The 18729-nt window shown below is 58.7% G+C and overlaps 2 protein-coding genes across 2 annotated transcripts in view; one reads left to right on the top strand and one right to left on the bottom strand.

The window, feature by feature from the left end:
• The window catches only part of VOLCADRAFT_88639 (uncharacterized protein), a gene marked incomplete at both ends in the record, with an annotated part of 13997 nt that extends 4593 nt beyond the window's left edge, over positions 1–9404 (top strand). Inside the window, 15 exons of the mRNA XM_002948323.1 lie at positions 125–249; positions 785–945; positions 1799–2126; positions 2982–3143; positions 3490–3663; positions 3999–4065; positions 4135–4237; positions 4566–4780; positions 5314–5614; positions 6063–6835; positions 7065–7096; positions 7502–7589; positions 7798–7873; positions 7953–7966; positions 9211–9404. Of these exons, the coding sequence (XP_002948369.1) occupies positions 125–249; positions 785–945; positions 1799–2126; positions 2982–3143; positions 3490–3663; positions 3999–4065; positions 4135–4237; positions 4566–4780; positions 5314–5614; positions 6063–6835; positions 7065–7096; positions 7502–7589; positions 7798–7873; positions 7953–7966; positions 9211–9404 (2813 nt within the window). The remainder of the gene's footprint in view (positions 1–124; positions 250–784; positions 946–1798; positions 2127–2981; positions 3144–3489; positions 3664–3998; positions 4066–4134; positions 4238–4565; positions 4781–5313; positions 5615–6062; positions 6836–7064; positions 7097–7501; positions 7590–7797; positions 7874–7952; positions 7967–9210) is intronic.
• Positions 9405–12969: 3565 nt separating this feature from the next.
• Positions 12970–17318, bottom strand: VOLCADRAFT_88638 (uncharacterized protein; the record flags this gene model as incomplete). The annotated part of the gene is made up of 7 exons (XM_002948173.1): positions 12970–13170; positions 13699–13902; positions 14283–14421; positions 14849–15181; positions 15498–15588; positions 15952–15992; positions 17278–17318. 7 exons carry the CDS (start codon positions 17316–17318, stop codon positions 12970–12972), a joined length of 1050 nt encoding a protein of 349 aa, XP_002948219.1.
• Positions 17319–18729: the final 1411 nt, after the last annotated feature.

The following is an 18729-nucleotide window of genomic DNA, read 5'->3' as shown; positions in this document are numbered from 1 at the left end:
CCTCGCTGTACCCCCTTCTCCCGCCACACACACACACACACACACACACACACACACACACACACCCGTTCCCCCTCTTTCGGACACAGTTTTGTCTCCCTCCTCCGCTCTTTCCTGTTTGCAGCCATGCTCATCCGGGTTTCGGAGCTGCTCTCTCTACCCGGTCCCAGGGCCCGTGTGATGCACTGCGCATTGGGGGGCGTGCTGGAGTGGTCGCTGAATGTGGGGGCGGGGCTGACGTGGGCTCAGGTAGGGAGGGGGGTGGGGGTAGGGGGGGGGGGGAAGACGAACCACGTGAACGAGTGAAGCTGCTGGCAATGAAAACGTGTACAAGAAGCAGAACTGACCACAAGGCGTTCCTGAAGGCGTCGACCTCGGGGTGATGTAGTGATGACGACATCGGAAACCTACCTACCTACCTAGCCGCCAAGACTAAAATAAGCGCGGAAGAAAAATAGCAAATGAAGCCGTAAATGAAGTAAAGGCGGCGAAGAAGTAGTAAAACTGATGGCGTGAGCTGGAATAAGTATTGCCGCCGGCGGCATTTTCGAGATAGTAGCAGGTTGGGGAGGTAAAGGGGGAGGGGGCTTTCTCTTCCCCTCACCTTAGTCTCTTGCAACTGGCCCTTTGCTTCGTTTGCGCCGTACATTGTGATCCAAAAGCAAAACCCTGTTTACGAGCTGCCGTACGGGTGTTCTGTTGTCGTTATGGCTTTTGCTGTTGTTGGGTTGCTATGCTCCCTTGGATCCATTTGCCGTATGTGGCTGTTGTGGCGGTACGACAGGTCCCGGCGCACGTCTTCGCCGCGCACTGTACGGCAGCGGCTGATGCCATTGCCCAGGTCGTACCACCCCTCCTGGCGGCTAATGATCCGGGCTCCCTGGAGTCTTCAGGAGCTGAAAAAGATGACGACTGCTCGGATGGAGAGAGGTACGGGGCTTTGAGGTGTGTGTGTGTGTGTGTGTGTGTGTGAGAGAGAAAGAGAGAGAGGGGGGGAAGCGTACGGCAATGCAGTGGAGCTGGGGTTGGGGGTAGGAGGGCCAGGCAGGGTATATGTGTTTTGGCGGTTACTCTCTGGGGACGGGGGAGCGGAGGAGGGCACGGGGAGAACGCGGGGGGGGGGGGGAAAGACGAACCACGAGCGAGCGAAGCTGATGCCAAGGAAAGACTGATGCGCCCCAGAAGTAAAGAAGGCACAACTAACCAGTCGGCGGTTGTGAAGAAGTCGTCCTCGCGATGATGTTAGTAGTGATGATAAGACTAAAATAAGACTAAAATAAGAGCAGAAGACTAAAATAAGAGCAGAAGAAGAGAAGGTTAGACCCAAGCCGTGAAATAGTGAAGGTGGGTGTAAAGGCGGCGAAAAACTAATAAAAGCTGACGTGAGAAGAGAAAGGGATGGCGTGAGCTGGAGTAAAGTTTGCCGCCGGCCTGGCCGGGGTGAGGGGGAGCTAGACCTGGAGCAACTAAACACGGAAATCCAGGGTTCCAAGGATTCGTCCAGCCGCACACTTCGATCCCATCTCGTCTTCCCCCTCCCCCTCCCCCTTCCCAGCAGCTTCACTCGTTCGTGGTTCGTCTTTCCCCCTTCCCCCTTCGTTCCTCTAGAAGTTTTACTTCATACGTTTCGGCAGCCATGATGGTGATATATGTTCCCGTCACCCCGCCTCACAAATCGAGGACCTGCGGCTGAGTGTTTTTACCCGGTGTAGGGCCCTGCAACCCCTAAAAATCATTAATTCTCCCCCCCTTTCCCCCGCATACACACACACACACGCACACACACTCCCTCCCACAGTGACTCCTATTTAGGCAGCCTGGAGGACTCCGACGACCTGTCGCTGGGGGCCCAGGACGGCGGGGAAACAGAAAGTGCCGGCGGCACCGCCGCCGCCACCAGCCTGTCGGCGGTGTTGTTGCCGTACATAATGGCGTCGATGGCAGGTGCTGGAACGGCCGCCGCCCCCGCTACCGGTCCTTCCCAGTCAAAATCATCTTCTTATCTTACCGCCCAAATGAGTTTTTTGAGGCGCCGCGCCTGGGGGGCCCTGGGGGTGCTGGTGGAGAGAATGGAGAAATTTAGACTGGCTGTACGGGAGGAGAGAATGCAGGCGGCCGTGGACAAGGTACGACATTGTACGACACTGTACGACAGAGGTTTGTTATTCCACTATTGCACTATTTACTTTTGATTTTTTCGGTGATGGAGCTTTTAGCTTTTTGAAAGGGCGTCGGTCCGAAGAGTCCTCAACAGCAGAACTCGTGAACCGGTCGTGAACGGCCCCAAAGCTCCCCCGAAGCCCCAGAACTCATTCATCGCGAGGTTTGGGTCTCCAGTTGCCCTGTATCTACTGGGAATGTACGCTTGACCTCAGTAGGGATACCCCAGCAGCCTCCGGTGTGAGGAACTGGTCAGTGACCCAGGTCATCTTGCTCCTAACCCCAGCCCCAGAGGCTGCGGTGCCACTCGGGGCCCTCTTGCTAGCAGCTGGCAAGGTAGAGCTTTTCTTAATCTTAAGATTCGCGTTCATGTTTCTCATGTTTAAGGCGGGCGGCTTGGGTGGTTCGTCGTGGCCATCTTCACACCCACAAAGCACAATGGTACAAAAGATTGGATGAAAGATGACCACAGTTTAAAAAGAAGCTGATCACAACGGCGTTGTGGAGACATCGAAACACACACACGGGGTATGGGACCGTAATTTCTACAAATTACGGGCTCACGTGCTCGGGGTAACCATAAAATACGGTAATTGACGCTTTATGATTTAAGGGTCCAAATGTCCATTACACCGTAAGTTTTCACTCCTAGGTTTTACCCGAACCCGCACCCCCCCCCATCATCATCCCCCCCATCAAACCCTGGTAGCTTTAGGGAACCCGCGTTTTACTTGTGTGATTTTGCATGTTGTGTAACAACCTCTATAAGAATTACAACACCATGTCGCCGTACCCTCCACACCATACCCGGTGTACGGCAGGTATCCTCCTGTCGTGCAGAGCTGGTGGCCGCTCTCGTGGAGCTGGTCTCGGCGCTGGAGGCGGGGGGTGCGGGGAATAATGCAGATGTACGACTGGCAGCGCACGACGACGCGGTGTGGGCCCGATTGTCCACCTTCGCCGGGGGAGTGGGGCGAAGGAAGGTAGGAAAACACACATACACACACGCACACATAGCGGGTGGGCGGTGGGGGGTGGGAGAGAAAGCGAACGCGTAGAGGGGTGGGTAGCGGGGGGAGAGGGAGAGGGTTTGGGCAAGTACGGAAGTACGGACATATACACCACGCTGATGACACGTCTTTTATTGGGTAGCCTTCTAGGGCCTTATCTAGGGTACAGATCTTAACTTATGTGCCTACAGCTCCTATCTCACTCTTGATATGTCGTTTTGCCGTATATATGCCTTGTCGTACACCAATCAGCAATACCACAACAATCGGAAGACAAAGAAGGTTTTCCGCTTCGGTGTCGTCGTGACATGTTTCGCAGATGCCAGCAGCGCAGCAACGGTCGGTGGTTGAGGCTGTACGGCGGGCTAGCGGCCTCGAACTGATCCACCCGCTCAACCGCAAGCGGGGGGTGGAAGGGGACAGGTACAGCAGTGTACGGCTGGAAGCTGCGGCGGCCGATTACCGCCTCGCTGTGGATCTGGCTGAGAAGGAGGTGGGGGCTCCTGGCCAGCATCATGCTAATCTGGGCAGGGGGCGGGAGGGGGGAAACCAACCCAACCCCAACCCCAACTCCAACCCCAACCCCAACCTCCCCAACCCCGACCACAACCCCCACAACCCCAACCCCCAACCCCGACCCCCAACCACCCAACCCCCAACCACCCAACCCCTAATCCCAACCACCAACCTCAACCCTAACCCCTAACCCCCCAACCCCAAACCCAATCCACCAACCTACACCCAACCCCAACCCACCAACCCTACACCAAACCCCCAACCCTATCCCCAACCCCAACCCCAACCCCATCCCTACCACGCCATCACAAGGCCCGTCGAGTCCTCCGGGAGCTCTGCAGCCACCTGCATGGAGCTGGAACTGCTGGAGGTGGAGGAGGTGGAGGTGGAGGAGGAGGACCTGCGAGTTTCGGTCCCGACATGGGCCTCTCCTCCTCCCCCCCCACAGCCCCCCACCACCTCATGACGTTGCTGGCGGCTGCCGAGCTGTCCGTCGCCTTCACGGCGCTGGAGCGGCACGTGGCACGAACCAAGCAGGCGGGATGGAACTGGTGAGTCATCATCGTGAGACACCGGGGGGGGCCTCCCGGGGTGGGGTGGGTGGGGTTGGATTGGGGTGGGGGGGTGGGGGGGAGTTTATGATGTTGGTCGAACAAGGTTTGAAGGAGGGAAACGAAACACAGCGGAGAGCGTGTGAAAAAACACCAGCTGCCGGAGGTCTGGGAATGGGGGGGAACCGTGGGGACATGGGGGAATGAGGATGGGTGTTCCCCGTCCCCGGAGTCCCGGGGGTTAACGCAGGGCATACTAATGCGCTCAGCCCCCCTCCCCCGCAAATTCAACCGGAGCAATGCCCCCTTCTTCTCCCCGACCTTCCAGGCCAGCCATGCCTGCCGTACACTCGTTGTCGCCTTCGCCCTCGCAGCCAGAGGCGCAAGGCACGGGCGTGTCAGGGAGCGTGTCGGGTTTTGGTGATGTACGGCTGTGTCTTCCGGGTTTGTGGCCGTACTGGATGGACAAGCGGGGGGCGGTGGCCAATGACATCAGTCTGGCAGCCGGCAGAATGGCGCTCCTAACTGGGCCGAATATGGCGGGTAGGTAGTTGGGGGTTGGGGGGTTAGCGGTTAGGGAGCTGACAGTTGGCGGTTGGCATGAAGCGGAAGGCGTTGGTCTAAGGTTTGCGACCAAATTCGGCAGACGGTGCACCTCATTGGGGTCACGGCACGGAAGTACGGAAGATATGTGTATGTACGACATGTGCCTCGTAGTCACTGGTTCACAGGAAACTTGATAGGTCGTACTCCAGTAGCAGCAGTAGTAGCAGCAGCAGTAGCAGCAGGTGTCGGTGCAGTTCGGACGTCGACCCGCTGCTGGGCCGGGGTTTGGTTCCCCGCCTGCCGTGCCCTTTTCCCCCGGCCCCCTCCCCTCGTCTTCCCCCTCACCCGCCCGCCACCCCGGACACCGTCTCCCCCTTCCCGCCTGCCCGCAGTCCCCCCCACCTGCCCTTGACTTTGTATATCACCTCCCCCCTTCCACTCTCCCCCCCTTCCTTTCGCTTCACTCGTTTGTGGTTCGTCTTTCCCCTTCCTTTCTCCTCCCCCCACCACATACATACATACACACGCAGGTAAATCCACAGTCCTTCGCAGTGTCGCTGCAGCCGCCCTGCTCGCCACTTGCGGTCTCTCAGTACCGGCGGGGCCAGCTGGGGGGGGGAGGACGGCAAACACACACACCACCGACCACGTGCAATGCACCGAGGATGTGACGTCATCTTGGAGCTCACCTGGAGCCTCCCCCTCCCCCTCCTCCCCCCCCTCCACTGACTTCTTCGTACCCTGGCTGAGCCACGTGTCCCTCCGCAACTTCAGCGGTGACTCCCCCCTGGAGGGGAAGAGCGCATTTGCCGTGGAAATGGAGGATACAGCGTGAGGATGATTGGGGCCTGGGCGGTTTGAGGGGTTTGGGGCGGTGCGGGGGGGAGGGGGAGGGAGGGGGGAGGGGGAAAATGCGATTTGGAGTTGCGGGTCGGGGCCGTTGGGGGGAAGGGGTTTAGGGGTTGTTTCATTCGCGCTGTCGTACCCCACCCCTCGTTGTCCAGATTAGGACTCTGATGAAGGGCCGCCAGGGAGGCGCAGCTGCTCAACTGGTGAACCACCCAAGGCCTTCCTCCCTTTTGGGGCGACTGTCGGCAATTGACCGTTGGCTTCGTACGACATTATTATCATCATTGACGTGATTTACATCATCATCATCATTATCATTATCGTACTGCATGACTCCATCCCTATACAGATCTCCCTTTTTCCCCTCCCCCCGAAAACCCCCTTTCCCCCAAAAACGAATACACACACAAATATACACATACACACACAGCCACACTTTGGCAGTGGCCCAATCTGCTGGTCCCCGCTGTCTCGTACTCCTGGACGAGCTAGGCAAGGGTACGGAGGTGGTTTCGGGGTCCGCCTTGGCGGCCGCGGTGGTGGAGCAGCTGGTGACGGCGGGGGTGGCGGGGGTGTTTGCCACGCACCTGCACGACCTCGCCTACCTGCTGAGACCTCTGCAGCAGGCGGGCCGGCTGGAGTACTGGGCGATGCAGGTGGCGGAGGCGCCGCCGGCGGCGGCGGCGGCGGCAACCTCAACGGCGGCGTCGCTGCCGCTGCCGCTTCAGCTTCAGCCCACTCGTCGTGTGTTGGTGGGCCAGACTTGTCTTCGCAGCCTGGCGCTGCAGGTGGCGGCGGCGTGTGGGATGCAGGCGGATGTGTTGGCGGCGGCGGCGAGGTACGAGACACTGCTGAGCGACGTGATGCAGCGCGTCAGGCAGAGCATGTACGGCGACATGTATGACAGCACGTACGGCGGCGTTGGTGTGGCGGAACGCTTGGACATGACAAGGGTGATGTCAGGATCGGAGTCAGCCAGGGACCGAATGCTGCGGCTAGGCGGCGCCGCCGCCGGCATTGCTGTACAAGAGGACGAGCCGGCGGCAGCGGCTGTCCGGGACCAAGAGTCTCTGGGAAGCCGTACAAGTGGGGACCTGGCGGCGGAAGCGCCGTCGTTGTACGACTGGCAGCGTACGGCCATCTCAACGGCGACGGCGACGGCCACCGCCGCCGCCGTGCAGGAAAACATCTTTGACGGCGACGGTAACGGCGGCGGCGGCGACAGCGATTACGACACCCCGAATGAGGGGCCCGTTCTGCGCCCCTATTACGCGGAGGGGCCGCAGGCGGCGGTGGGTGCTGAGAGGGCGGCGGCGGCGGCGGCAGCGACGGCGGCGCCGACGGCGGCGGCGGTAACGGTGGCGGCAGTGATGGATTCCGAGGTGGACAGGTCCCAGGTACGTCTCCCCGCCCCGCTTTCCCCCCCCCCAAGGTCCTTGCCCCCCGCGGGCCGCTGCCGCGGTGGTTCGTGTTTCTGGTGTTGTGTCCGGATGCGATGTTGGATTGGAGGGGAGCCGCTGCTGCTCGCCTCGGGCTGTCCCCCGGCCCGTGCCCGCCTCGTGCACTTCTGGCTGGGTGGCTGGATCGCTGGATGTGCGTGTATATGTGTTTATGTGTCTGTACGTATGCATGTAGGTGTGGAGGGAGCCACGAAGGGCCCTCGTGCAGCTCTCCGATCGCAGTCCGGTAGCCTGTCAGGAACTGCCTTCGCCGTACAAAACACAAACACGCACGTGCCGTACTGTTCCATCTGGGTAACCGTTGCGGTTGGGGTCCGTCCTGCTTGGCTTGCTAACAACGTCTGCATTTCCGCCTTGTCCGTCTGTCTGTCTGTCTGTCTGTCTGTCTGTCCATCCCCCGGTACCGCAGCTGCTCCTCCCCGCGGCGGAGATGTTGCGGGAGGCAGTACGGCGGGCGATGGCGGCGGCGGGGGGTGGACCCATCGGTCCGGATGCAGGTGGGGGACGGGGGGGGGGTGCCTGAGGCGGGGACGGAGGTCATATGGTACGAAAGGTGAGATTCTCCTCTGTCCCAATATCCCGTGTAGAATATCCGTCTACCTCGGGCATCTGCTTCACTGGTCAGTGGTTCGTCTTACCCCCCCCCCCTTTTCCGCCCTCTCCCGCCGTTTTTACCCCCCCCCTCTCCCCCCCCCCCCGGTCCAGGTCAGCTCCACTGGGTGCGGCCGGAGTGGCGACCAGCCCCGGGGCACGTGGGGGAGGCCGTGGTGTACATACTGCTGTGAGTCCGTACGTCTGTCTGTCCGTGTCCTTGTGTGTCCCTTGTCCGTATGCTGTACGTCTCTATTTACCTCGCTCAGCCGGCTAGCAGGATGTGAGGGACTGGGGACAGGGGCCCATCCTCCCCATACTGCTTTACGCCGTACTATGACCTGCGATAGCATGGTTGGTCGTACATGTATTTACGGCGTGGAAGTGTAATTATTGAAAGGGAGCAGAGGATCAGGTGCGAGTGGGAGTGGTGTGTGATGCTGTGGAGGGGGGGAGGACTGGGGGCCTCTGGCCTGGGGGATGGCTTTAACCGGCCGAATCGGCGCAATTTAATAAATGGTGCGTTAAACCCAACCGAACCGAACCGAATCTTTTTCAATTTCCAATCCTTGCTGTTGTTATTGAGACCTGGGAGTTGTGACGCGGCGTTGAGGAGCAGAACCGGTCTAGACCGCTGGTTCGGAAAAACACACTGCTCGGAGCTCCCGGGGGGGGGGAGGAATGGGCGATGCCGAGGGGCGATACCCGAGTGACACCTGGGAGGAACTACAACACGCGTGTGCCCCCAGTTTCTCCTCCGCCCCGTCAAGTCAGGGGGGTTTGTCCCGCGGTCCTGTACGACTACGGAGCCGCCTCCCATGAACAGCCATGAACTGCTGCTGTCATGTCACGCTGCCGTGTTATTCTGCTACTGCTGCCACTGCTGCCACTGCTGCTACTGCTGTCACTGCCCTGGCCGCCGTGCTGGCACCCGCCCGTTGCTGTGCCCTCAGACGGTGGGATGGCTTGCTGTACGTGGGTGAGAGTGAGGACATCGCCACCCGGCTGCGGACCCACCGGGCCGGGGAGACCCGGGAGCGGCGGGCGGGGGGGAGGCAGCTGCTGGCGGGGCCGGGTAGGGAGGAGGAGGTGGCGGCGGGGGCGAAGGAGGTTGGGGGTTGGGGGTTGGGGGGGTTGGGGGGGTAGGGTGGGTAGGGTTTAGGGCGAGGTGAGGTCGGGGGGAGGGGAAGTATGGGCGCGAATGACGTTCAAGGTCGGAGGAGGGGCGAGTGAACGTCTGAAATATGAAAAGGGAGAGAGATGGGAGGCTCCGAACCCACTTGCCGAGTGGGTTTGCAGTTGGGTTGATAAGCCGGTGGTCGCTTCGGTGCCCTGGCGCGTCGCATTGGTCGGTTAGGTCTTGTCGCTCTGGACCCCGGACCTTTACTTTGGTGGTTTGGACTTGATGTACTTGATGTCCCCCATCACCTCCCTCCCTCCCTCGCCATCATCTCTTTCCTCGCGCCCTCCCCTCTACCTTCCCCTTCCCCCTTACATACACATACACACACACACACATACACACAGGCGGCAAGCGCAACGCCACCAGCCTGCACTGCGTCTACTCTGTGATACCTCGGAGTGCGGGGGGTAAGAGCGCGGCGTTGGACGTGGAGGCGGAGCTCATAGGGCGGCTGCAGAGGGAGGGCTGGGAGCTCAAGTCCGACCACGACAAGAAGCGGGACGGACTGCACCGGCCGCAGCTGCCCGTGCAGACGTAGCTAGCGGTGGCGGCCTCTGCGGCTGGAGGAGGAGGAGGAAGAGGAGGAGGAGGAGGAGGAGGAAGCGGCGGCCGTGTGGCTGTGGGCACCCAAGTGGGAGTCAAGGCGAGGTAGTCTGCGGTTAGGTGGCCGGGTGGTTTAGGATAAGATGCAAGGCTGCTGCTCGCGTACACAGAAATAAAACTCACTCACACATGAACTGACGCGGCAGGATGCGGGGCGAGGGGTGCGTTGTAGAATAGAGGGAGCCTCTGCGTGTGGGGAGAGGGGGAGGCGGCGTAGGGCGGCGGTATGCTGGTGTATGTCGGCAGTTTGTGTTGGTGGAGGTGGAGGAGCCTGCTGGTGTGGGTATACCTTGGGAAAGCCACAGACCAGCAGGAGGTGCCTTAGGGCGCCTCGTGTCCGTTGTTATTGGTGTGCATGTGTGTGTGTGCATGTATGTGTGTGTGTTTAAGGGGGCCGCCGCCGCCCTCCGTTTCGTTGTTTTTTATGCGGCAGGAGGCAGCCAACAGCAGCAGCAGCAGCAGCAACAACAAGATAACGATAGCACTAGCAGTAGCAGGGCCGTTGTCTGTTCGAACATCATGCGGCATCTGGATTTGAAGCCAGAGAAAATTGTATTAGTAGTGGTACTAGCACCAGTAGTAAGGGAGGGGGGGGTGTGATATTCGGGCTTAAGGTTGTCCTTCCTTCCTGTGGCTTTATTGTTTTTTACCATAAAGAGTGCAGTTACAGTACAGTGCAGTGCAGCTTTTTCTCTCTTCCGTGTGCTGTGTTGCTCTCTGGTTGGTGTCTTCTGGTTGGTGCCCTCTGGTTGTTACTGATGCAACACTGCCTCTCGCTGGGAAGCGAGCACAGACAGCATTATTGCCGGAGGGGGAATCGTACTGTGGGTGGCGGGTGTCGTGAGTGGCTGGATGGCGAGCTGGTGGCGAGCTGGCTGTTCTGGTGCCCGTGTGGAGGGCCGTACGTGGACCTTGCCGCAGCGGGTGCTAGACGGAAATCAGTTGTCAGTTGTCGGTTGTGTTTTGGGCTGGACGAGGCCCAGCAGCAGCAGGAGGTAGAAGGGGAGGAGGGGGAGGTTTTGGCAATTTATCCTGGGTTGGAGGCGCGTGTAGATGGGGCTGCAGGAGGTTGCGGGTACTTGATGTGAGATGTGAGAGGAGCAAGAGGCGGCAAATACTGCCCTCAAGGACCTGCACTGCTCAGGTACGACATGGCACGTGAGTGTGTGTATATGTGTATGTATGTAGTACATGCACGGCCCTACGCGGATGCGCCGGACGGGGGCGGAACGGATGATGGTCCTTGTGCTCCCCATCCCCGCCCTTCCACACCGACGGGGCCGACGTGCGCCCCCCGCCACGTCCGTCACGTCGTGCTCCTGTGTGAAAGTGATTTTTCCTGAATGCAAGGAAGGGGGAAGAGTCTTTCAGGTCGCTAAGCGGCAAGCGCGGCCTGTAGGCGACTGTTCCCGTGCCATTTGGTGCCCACACCCGCGTGCATCCTTACGTGAGCAACCCTGCTCAGGCGCCTCCCTCAACAAAAACACAGTCCCGCGGCCTAACACAGCGATCAGCCCGTAGCAAAGAGCTAATTGACTTATTACAAAAATATTATTACATTTCAATACAAGGGCCTTGCATGTAGAGGCGGATGAAGGGACGTGTAGCCCAGGGACAGGTGGGAGGATACATAGACCGCAAAACAATCGCAAAGCGTCGGTTAGCGTCCCATCCTTTTCATCGCCATGCGACAAATATATTATGAACCTTTTTTCGTTCTTCAACAACAACGCCGTCAACGGCCTAAACAACCTACTCATATGGCCACCCGCTGCAGGCAGGCCGGACCCCCGACCAGCCAGCCATTAAGGGCCAAGCCAGCCAAAACAAGGACATGGGGATCACACGAACCCCCACACGCAGACGAACCGCGCAATCTACTTGCATGCCTTGCGGCAACGACCATGATAATTCATCTCCACAACATTCATCCATCCATTTATCCATCCACAAGATGCAGATCGCGGTTCATTGCAGACCGGAATAAAATCACAATCTTACAATACAGTCGCGTTCATTCATTTCTCTAAAACACGCACACATGTACGCGTCTAAGTAGATGACCAGCGCAGCAGGTGAGAGACTCGCGCGCGAGCTAACGGACGGTCCTCGCGGGCGGCATGCCGGAAAGCGAAAGGAAAAAGGCGTCGAGCGTTTGAGGCAAGGCAAGGGCGAGGCGAGAGAGCACAAAGCCCACTTGCTCGTCCTCCAAGCCAGGGAAATACGTTGCGAGGATGCCGTCGCCCAGCGGCGGTGGCACGCTGCGCTTTCATCCTACCTTGCTAAGAGAACAAGAACAAACTAGGTTAGCAGCAAAGCTGTGTGCCCAAAAGCACCTCTTTGTTAATGCGCAAGCACACACACACAAAAAACGCAACAACACACACACACACACGCGCAAGGACAAGCTTTGAAAGATCGACGCGCAAGGGAGAAAGAGGCTGAGTGCGCGCTGCTCTTGCTGAAAGCGAGCACGGGAGCGTTCATGCACAGCTCGACGGGGGGGTTCGCGTCACATGCTTTTCAGAAGGACAAGGGGAGGAAAGAGTGCAAACAAGCCGGCCGCAGTGCTTCTTGTCCAAACGCGTCATAAGTACCGCCACTACTTGGTGCGTGTAACTTGAGGGTAAACTCTTGTACGGAACAAACGGAACAAACAACCTGTACGGAAACACCACGTGCTCTTAATGAAATAACGAGCTGCATCACGGCATGCATCCCAGGGCAGCGTTGCAAATGCACCACATGCGCACTCCTCAGCTAGAATGCTGCCCGCAGGCCTTCCGTAAGGTTCAGGAAGGTGATGTGGCCTTCTTCACGGCGCGCCTGGACCGCCGTCGTGTACCGGATAAGTTCGACACCACGCCAAGGGAGCCGGGCCGTCCAGGCCACGATAGACGGCACCACGCGAGCGCACCCCGGTGCTGCTGCCAGGCAGGGAGGGCATATCAGGGAGTATAGCCACCACCACCAAGACGCTGCACGGGCAGGCCCGCTGCCTCCCCCACACAGACGCACGCACGTGCGAGTGCGCCGTGCGCACGGAATGCTTTTAAAGGACCCAAAGGCAGGTCGGTAGGCAGGTCGGTAGGCAGGTCGGTAGGCAGGTAGGTAGGTAGGTAGATAAGGAAGCCCGGGGAGGGATTGAGGAGGCGGAGGCGGAGGAGGAGGCGGCGGCGGAGGAGGAGGCGGAGGAGGAGGCGGACGCCCTCCGTGAGGTTAAGGACAGCAGAAGAGGAGTTCCGCGAGGCTGCGAACTGCAGCTGCCGCTGCTGCTGTTTGCTGCGAGTGGACCCCTCCAGCCGCACAGCGCCCCGCCGCGCGCGCTACGGAACCCCGAGCGGCCCCCTGCTCGTGGCTCTTCACCATCAAGCCAAATAAGCTGGGGTGGATGCAATACAGCGCATCCGTCCCGAGGAGAACGAAGTATCAACGGCTCCAAAAGACCTCATCAGCCTTTCCTCCCCCCCTGCCTCTGACCAGCTGACCACTTAAGCTGTTTAATGAATTTCATGTACAGCGCGCAGCGCGGCTTTGCGCCGTGAGTAGACCACATAAGCTGCGGCGGCGCCCAGCAGCACAGCAATGCCCAGACCCACGCCCAGCCCTGCGCCCAGCGCCATAGTCTGTGTGCGGTCCTTGCTTTCGTCAATCGCCAGCTGCTCCAGGCTCGGCGGTGTCAGCTTATTGACCTCTACCACCTGCAGGGCGGGGAGAAAAGGTGGTCAGCGAAGATGACACAAATGATGATATAATAAAAAGGATGACAACAGTGGACATCCTTTGGAAATTGCGCTGCTCAAGCAACGATTTATTAAACACCCGAATTTTAAATACACACCGAAAATATTATATATATGGGTATAAAATCTCCCTTCCAGTCAACAACAACGGTCAACAACAACAACAACAACAACAAGACGTAGTCGCGCGCCAGCCCCTGCGCTGTGTTTCGGCCCCCGGTCAGGGCCCCCGACGGTGCTCGTCCTTTCTCGGGACGAGAGCCGCCCACGGTGTAACACCCCCCTCTCCTCAACAAGAGGGCCAAGGTCACGGCACCGTAAGGGGCAGCAACAAATAAGCGAGTGAGAAAGGATACAAATGGAGGAACCGTATTGCACAGCAAAGGAATCCTAGGAAAAAAAATTGCAGTTCTCTGTCCTGCCCTTCCCCCGTTCCTCCTCCTCCTCCTTCCAACCTTTCCTCCTTCCAACCTTTCCTCCGCGCACCTGAACCAGAGTGGACAGGATGGGTGTGCTGATGAGGAATTCCGCACGGAAGGCGTTATCAAAGATGATAGACGGCGTGTTGACCAGCGTGAAGAGGTAGGTGGCGGCGGAGTTGGCATCCACCGCACCCGGCAGGCTCACCAGCATGCGGACCACAGTGGCGCCGTCGGTGGCGGTGTCCTGGAACAGCTCATACGGGCTCACCTGCCGGGCGGAGCGGGTGCGTGCGTCTATGAGACGATAATGATCATGCTGCTGATGGTGGATAACGGTAACAATGACGATAATGATGCTGCCGGTGCTAATGATGTTATTGCTGCTGCTGCTGCTGCTGATGATGATGATGGTGGTGGTGGTGGTGAGGGAGGGGAGAGGAATTGCTGTTGTGTTGTCGCGGGGTAACTTAACAATGGAGGCTGTGGTTACAGAAAGCAGGTAAACCAAACCCAAACCCAAATCCAAACCCCAACAAGTCCAAACCAAAAACAACACACACTCACACACAGGGAAACGGAAACCAAGACAACAGTAGCCGCAGCAGGCAACACACGGAATCCTCCCACCCTCCCTCCCCCACCACGCACCTGCGTGTCGCTGATGTTCCGGTAATAGGCGGCCACCTTCGCCGCCACCGCGCTCTGGAACAGCGCCGGCCTGCCCGGCTGGCTGGTCAGCGCGAGGAAGTCGAGCAGGAAGCGCAGCTCCATGCGGGCTGCCAGGGGGCTGGCGGGGGGGCTGGGGGGCGGGGGACTGGGGGGAAGGGGCGTGTAGCACAGGTACGGCTTCCTGCGGGGGCAGAAGTGGGTACATATGGTACGATATGGTGTGGGTCAGGTAGACCCCCGCGGCGGATGTAAGGGTAGTTGGGGGAGCGGGGTATCCAACGAGGGGAGCAAAAGAGGGGTTGGAAGTGCCGGTAGTGGTGGTCGCAGTCAAACCAAACATATCCGCTTCCCTAGAGCCATCGCCCCCTTTCCCCCTCAACGCCCCCGCCGTCGCTCCTCACATTCTCCCGGTGCTGTTGCGTTGTCAGATAGGACATCATCATCATCACCATCATCAGGTGACTTATCATGCCTAAGGTCCCGCGCCCTCCCTCCCTCCCTAACCACACCCAGCCACCCACCCCCGCCCACTTCCTGACGCTCACATGGTTAGGCAGTTGCGCACCAGCAGCTTGGGCCCTCGCTCCGTCTGCAGCATCCCTTGGAACGGCCCCACCATGCGATCCGTCATCGAGGCGCAGCAGCCCCGTGCGCTCTGCACACAGCTGGGGTCCAGCACCTGCACGTAGCTGTCGATGTCCACACCGTCGATGGCGGGCACCACACCGCCGTCAACGAACCTGTACGCGGTGTCGTTGTTGCGGCGGACCACGCCCACCCAGAACTCCGGCATGTAGTACAGGTTCCAAGCCTGGTCGAATATGTTGTACAGCTCCTGGTTGCCGCTGGGCCAGGCCGCCAGGGACATCTTATAGGAGCTGGGGGTCGCGGGTGGGTGGGGCGGGTGGGGCGGGTGGGTGGGGGAATCTGTTAATATAATAATAACCCACCACCGCCCACCCCACCCACCACTGGGGGATCTTGACGGCATCGGGATGTCCACCTCCCACCTCCCACGTCCTCTACCCCCACCCCTGACTTCACCCCCCACTCCTCCACCCAGTCACCCATCCATCCCCCAACCGCTTCCCTTCCCTACCATCAGCAGCAACAACAACCCCCCCACACACAACACTCCAGCTGGCCCCCAACCCCCACATCAGCCCCCACTCCCCCCCACTCCCGCCTACCTACCTACAGACCTCCTGTGCGGTGATCCAGCTAGCGGGTTCCGTGTACATGTAGTACGTGGACAAGCCGGTCTGGAAGGAGTAGATGTCAACACCTGTAAACAGACGGTGTGTGTGTGTATGTGTGCGTTTGGGGATGTGGGGAAGGGGGAGGGAACCAAAAAGGGGGGGGTGCAGGGGCAGAGTCCAGGGTCGGCAAGGGATGTGATGCGCGATGGGTTGGAAAGGACGGGGAGGTGTGCCCACATGCTCAGGGCGCCCCTATGTTGAATACCTCAACCATCTGTACGTACTTATATCATATATGTACGTCTGTCTGTCTGTATGTGTTTGTTAGTATTGGTACGCCTAGGTGGATGGACAGGAAAGAGCTCCGCCGAAAGGACCCCGGGGTGGAGTGGGAGGTATCGGGGTGCCGTACGCTGGGAGGCCCCCCAACCGCCGCGCTGGAAACTCACTTGACGGGGGGCTGGGCGGCGCCGGGGGCGCGTATGGGGGTCTGGGAGGAGGTGACGGGGGTGAGGGCGGTGATGGAGGGAAAGGCGGATCGGGGGAAGGAGGTGGCGGCCGGGGGGGAGGGGGTGGTGGGCTGGGGGGCAAGGGGCTCGGGGGTATTGGGGAGGGTGGGGGCGAAGGCGGCGGGGAGGGTGGGGGTCGCGGAGGCCGAGGCGAGGGAGGAGGCCGCGGCGGTTGCGGCGGTCGGGGCGATGGTTGACTCGCTCCTGCGCGTGGGGATGTTTTAAGAGGGGTTAGAGGGATAGATACATGACCAATATCTATTTGGGCTTTGAAATTACAGTTGGAAAGGAACACGGAACCAGAACAATCTGTTCGCGTGAATTTCGCGGAATGTGGAAACAGACGCGTCATCAGAGCCCAGGCCTCTTGTAGCCCACCTGGTTTAAGCGAGCTGAACAGGATAAGAAATGTGAGAAGCAAGGTCCTGCTCCATTTCTCAGGCAGAAGCCTTTGCGGACTTGGTCTCACACTTCTCGGCCTCCCCATGCAAGCGTTGTATCACTCCAAAAGCTTAAGGCATTAATTAAGAACGTTAAGGTAGCTGGCGTTCTGTAACGTGGAGTGGTGCAAGCTACATGGCTATTCGTCGCATAGCACCCAACAATGTCCTACAGAAAATCAGTGACTTAGGAGGGAACATTAAAGCCACTGGGCTACGTACAGTAACATGTACCAGTCCACTGCAGTTAATAACTCAATAGGAAAAAGCAAAATCTAATGGTCAAAAGAAAAGGTAGGTTCGAGCAGGAAGATTGACGCCCAAAGGTTACCACCAAGGAAATGCTCGATATAAAAACGATGTGCTGCGATACGTGCGTACACGCAGAACAATAGGCATGTACAGGTAGGGATGGGATTGTCGGCTTGTACGGCAGGAGCCAGAAGTTGCATAGCTCAGACGGGCATCCAGATGGCAGCAGCACATGCTTAATGTGAAGGCAATTAATGAAATTTGAAAGCCTGACACCGTAACTACCTGCGTATTTTGCAGCTGGGCTCTACCGGTGGCGTGGAGAAATTGATGTATTCTCTCCAAACAGTCCGGGACATCAGCGTCGCCCGCGAATGGAAGCTGTCAATCTGCACCTCTTGACTGCGGTTTGCTAAGGATGTGCTTCAATGTCACGCCGTCCCCGCACAACATGCCATCGGATGGAGCAGACCCCGTGGATTCATGACGCTTTCCCCAGCCTGCAGGCCCCAACCGCTTAACTATTTATTTTACTGATGTGTTTGCCAATAAACCTGCTCTCGTCGGTTCTCACATAGTTGTAAACCCGATCATGGTGATTGCGCCAGCCGGCATCTTTGGCTCAGCCGCCAAAAAGGACACACTTTTGGGAATCTACGCCCCCTTAGATTTTTTACGGATCGGATCCGGCCAGGTCCAGTGCCTGGCAGCGCCCCAACCGCGTGTGATGGGAAAACTGCACATAGGGGGATTTGATGTCGTGCGATTCCAAAACACAGTTCTATGGACCTTCGAACACACGTTCCTCATTCCGCCGTGGTGTATTGCCACCTCCCAATTTCACAAGCTCGGGCATTGCAGAAAAGGCCGATACGCTTGAAATGGTTTCGGGGCGGGTTCATTTACCGACTGACGCTTCTTCGGTGAATGCGAGCTGTGGTGGTGAGCTGAGCTGCCCCGCTCCGCCCAGGCGTGTGGCAGCTGAAAAACAGCGCCAGCTTTGCCGTGATTTCCTGCCTAGTCTCTGCTTGCGGCCCCGGTCGCGTTGCGTTGAGCAGGCCTTCAATGCCGCCATTAGCATTGCTTGCCCGCCTCGTCTGGCATTGCGAGCCACATCATCCCCAACATCACGCGGTCGTGCCAGACAAACTGCGTGTGTTTGCTGCTAGCTGATACACGGACGGTTTAAGGCTAACTGCTACTCTCGCGTATGCGTGGGGATGGTTTAGGTTACACTTAAGGTTAAAAAAAGGCTGAACGAATGGCTCGTGCTATTGTGCCCGGAACCGCAGACTCCAGAAACCCTCAGGCAGTGTTGGTGACAGGGTGCCGGGTTGACCAGCGGTTGGGAATGATGCAGGGTCCGCAGCTAGCGGGGGGATTGGGGGATGGGTGTGAGACCCGTAGCTGCCTCTCCTGGTTGTCAGCATCCGGAGTAGGGAGGATCCGCATCATGGCCCTACAGTCAAAGAAATTGGAAAACGTTTGCCCTTTCGTTCGGTCACCGCGGCAGTATGGGCGGGGGCGGGGAATGTGCATTTTTATATAGTCGAAGCACAGGGCTGCCGTGTGCACCCTTTCACAGGGTCAGGCCGCTGCTTGTCGCGCTATGACCGGCAAGGTACATGTGTATCTAGGAGGGTAGAATTTTGACGGGGGGGATGTATCGTTTACGGAAGCCTTGCCATGAAAGCGCTGGCGGTGACAGTATTATTATGATGTGCTATTACGTTCGCTAGGCACCTCGCCTCAGCGCTGCTGAATGTCCTGTCGTTTCGGGTATATCTGTTCTAACATGTTTCGTTGTTAGTCTTATCTTCGTACTATCACTGCGCAGCAGCGCGGCGGGAACCCCATAGGTGAGGAAACATGTGGGGTTACGACCTGCCGGGATTCCCGAACATAGGGGAACCCCGGCTCATGGCTGTGCATATACTTCAGACCTTTTCTGTTAAAACATATACACTGATTTGTCAATAGCCTTAAAAGCGCTGGAGTCTGAGGTTCTGCATCCGCGTACAGGCGA

Source organism: Volvox carteri (assembly GCF_000143455.1).
Source record: "Volvox carteri f. nagariensis unplaced genomic scaffold VOLCAscaffold_9, whole genome shotgun sequence".
In the NCBI taxonomy this organism is placed as follows: Eukaryota; Viridiplantae; Chlorophyta; class Chlorophyceae; order Chlamydomonadales; family Volvocaceae; genus Volvox; species Volvox carteri.
This window is presented reverse-complemented; position numbering and strand designations above follow the sequence as displayed.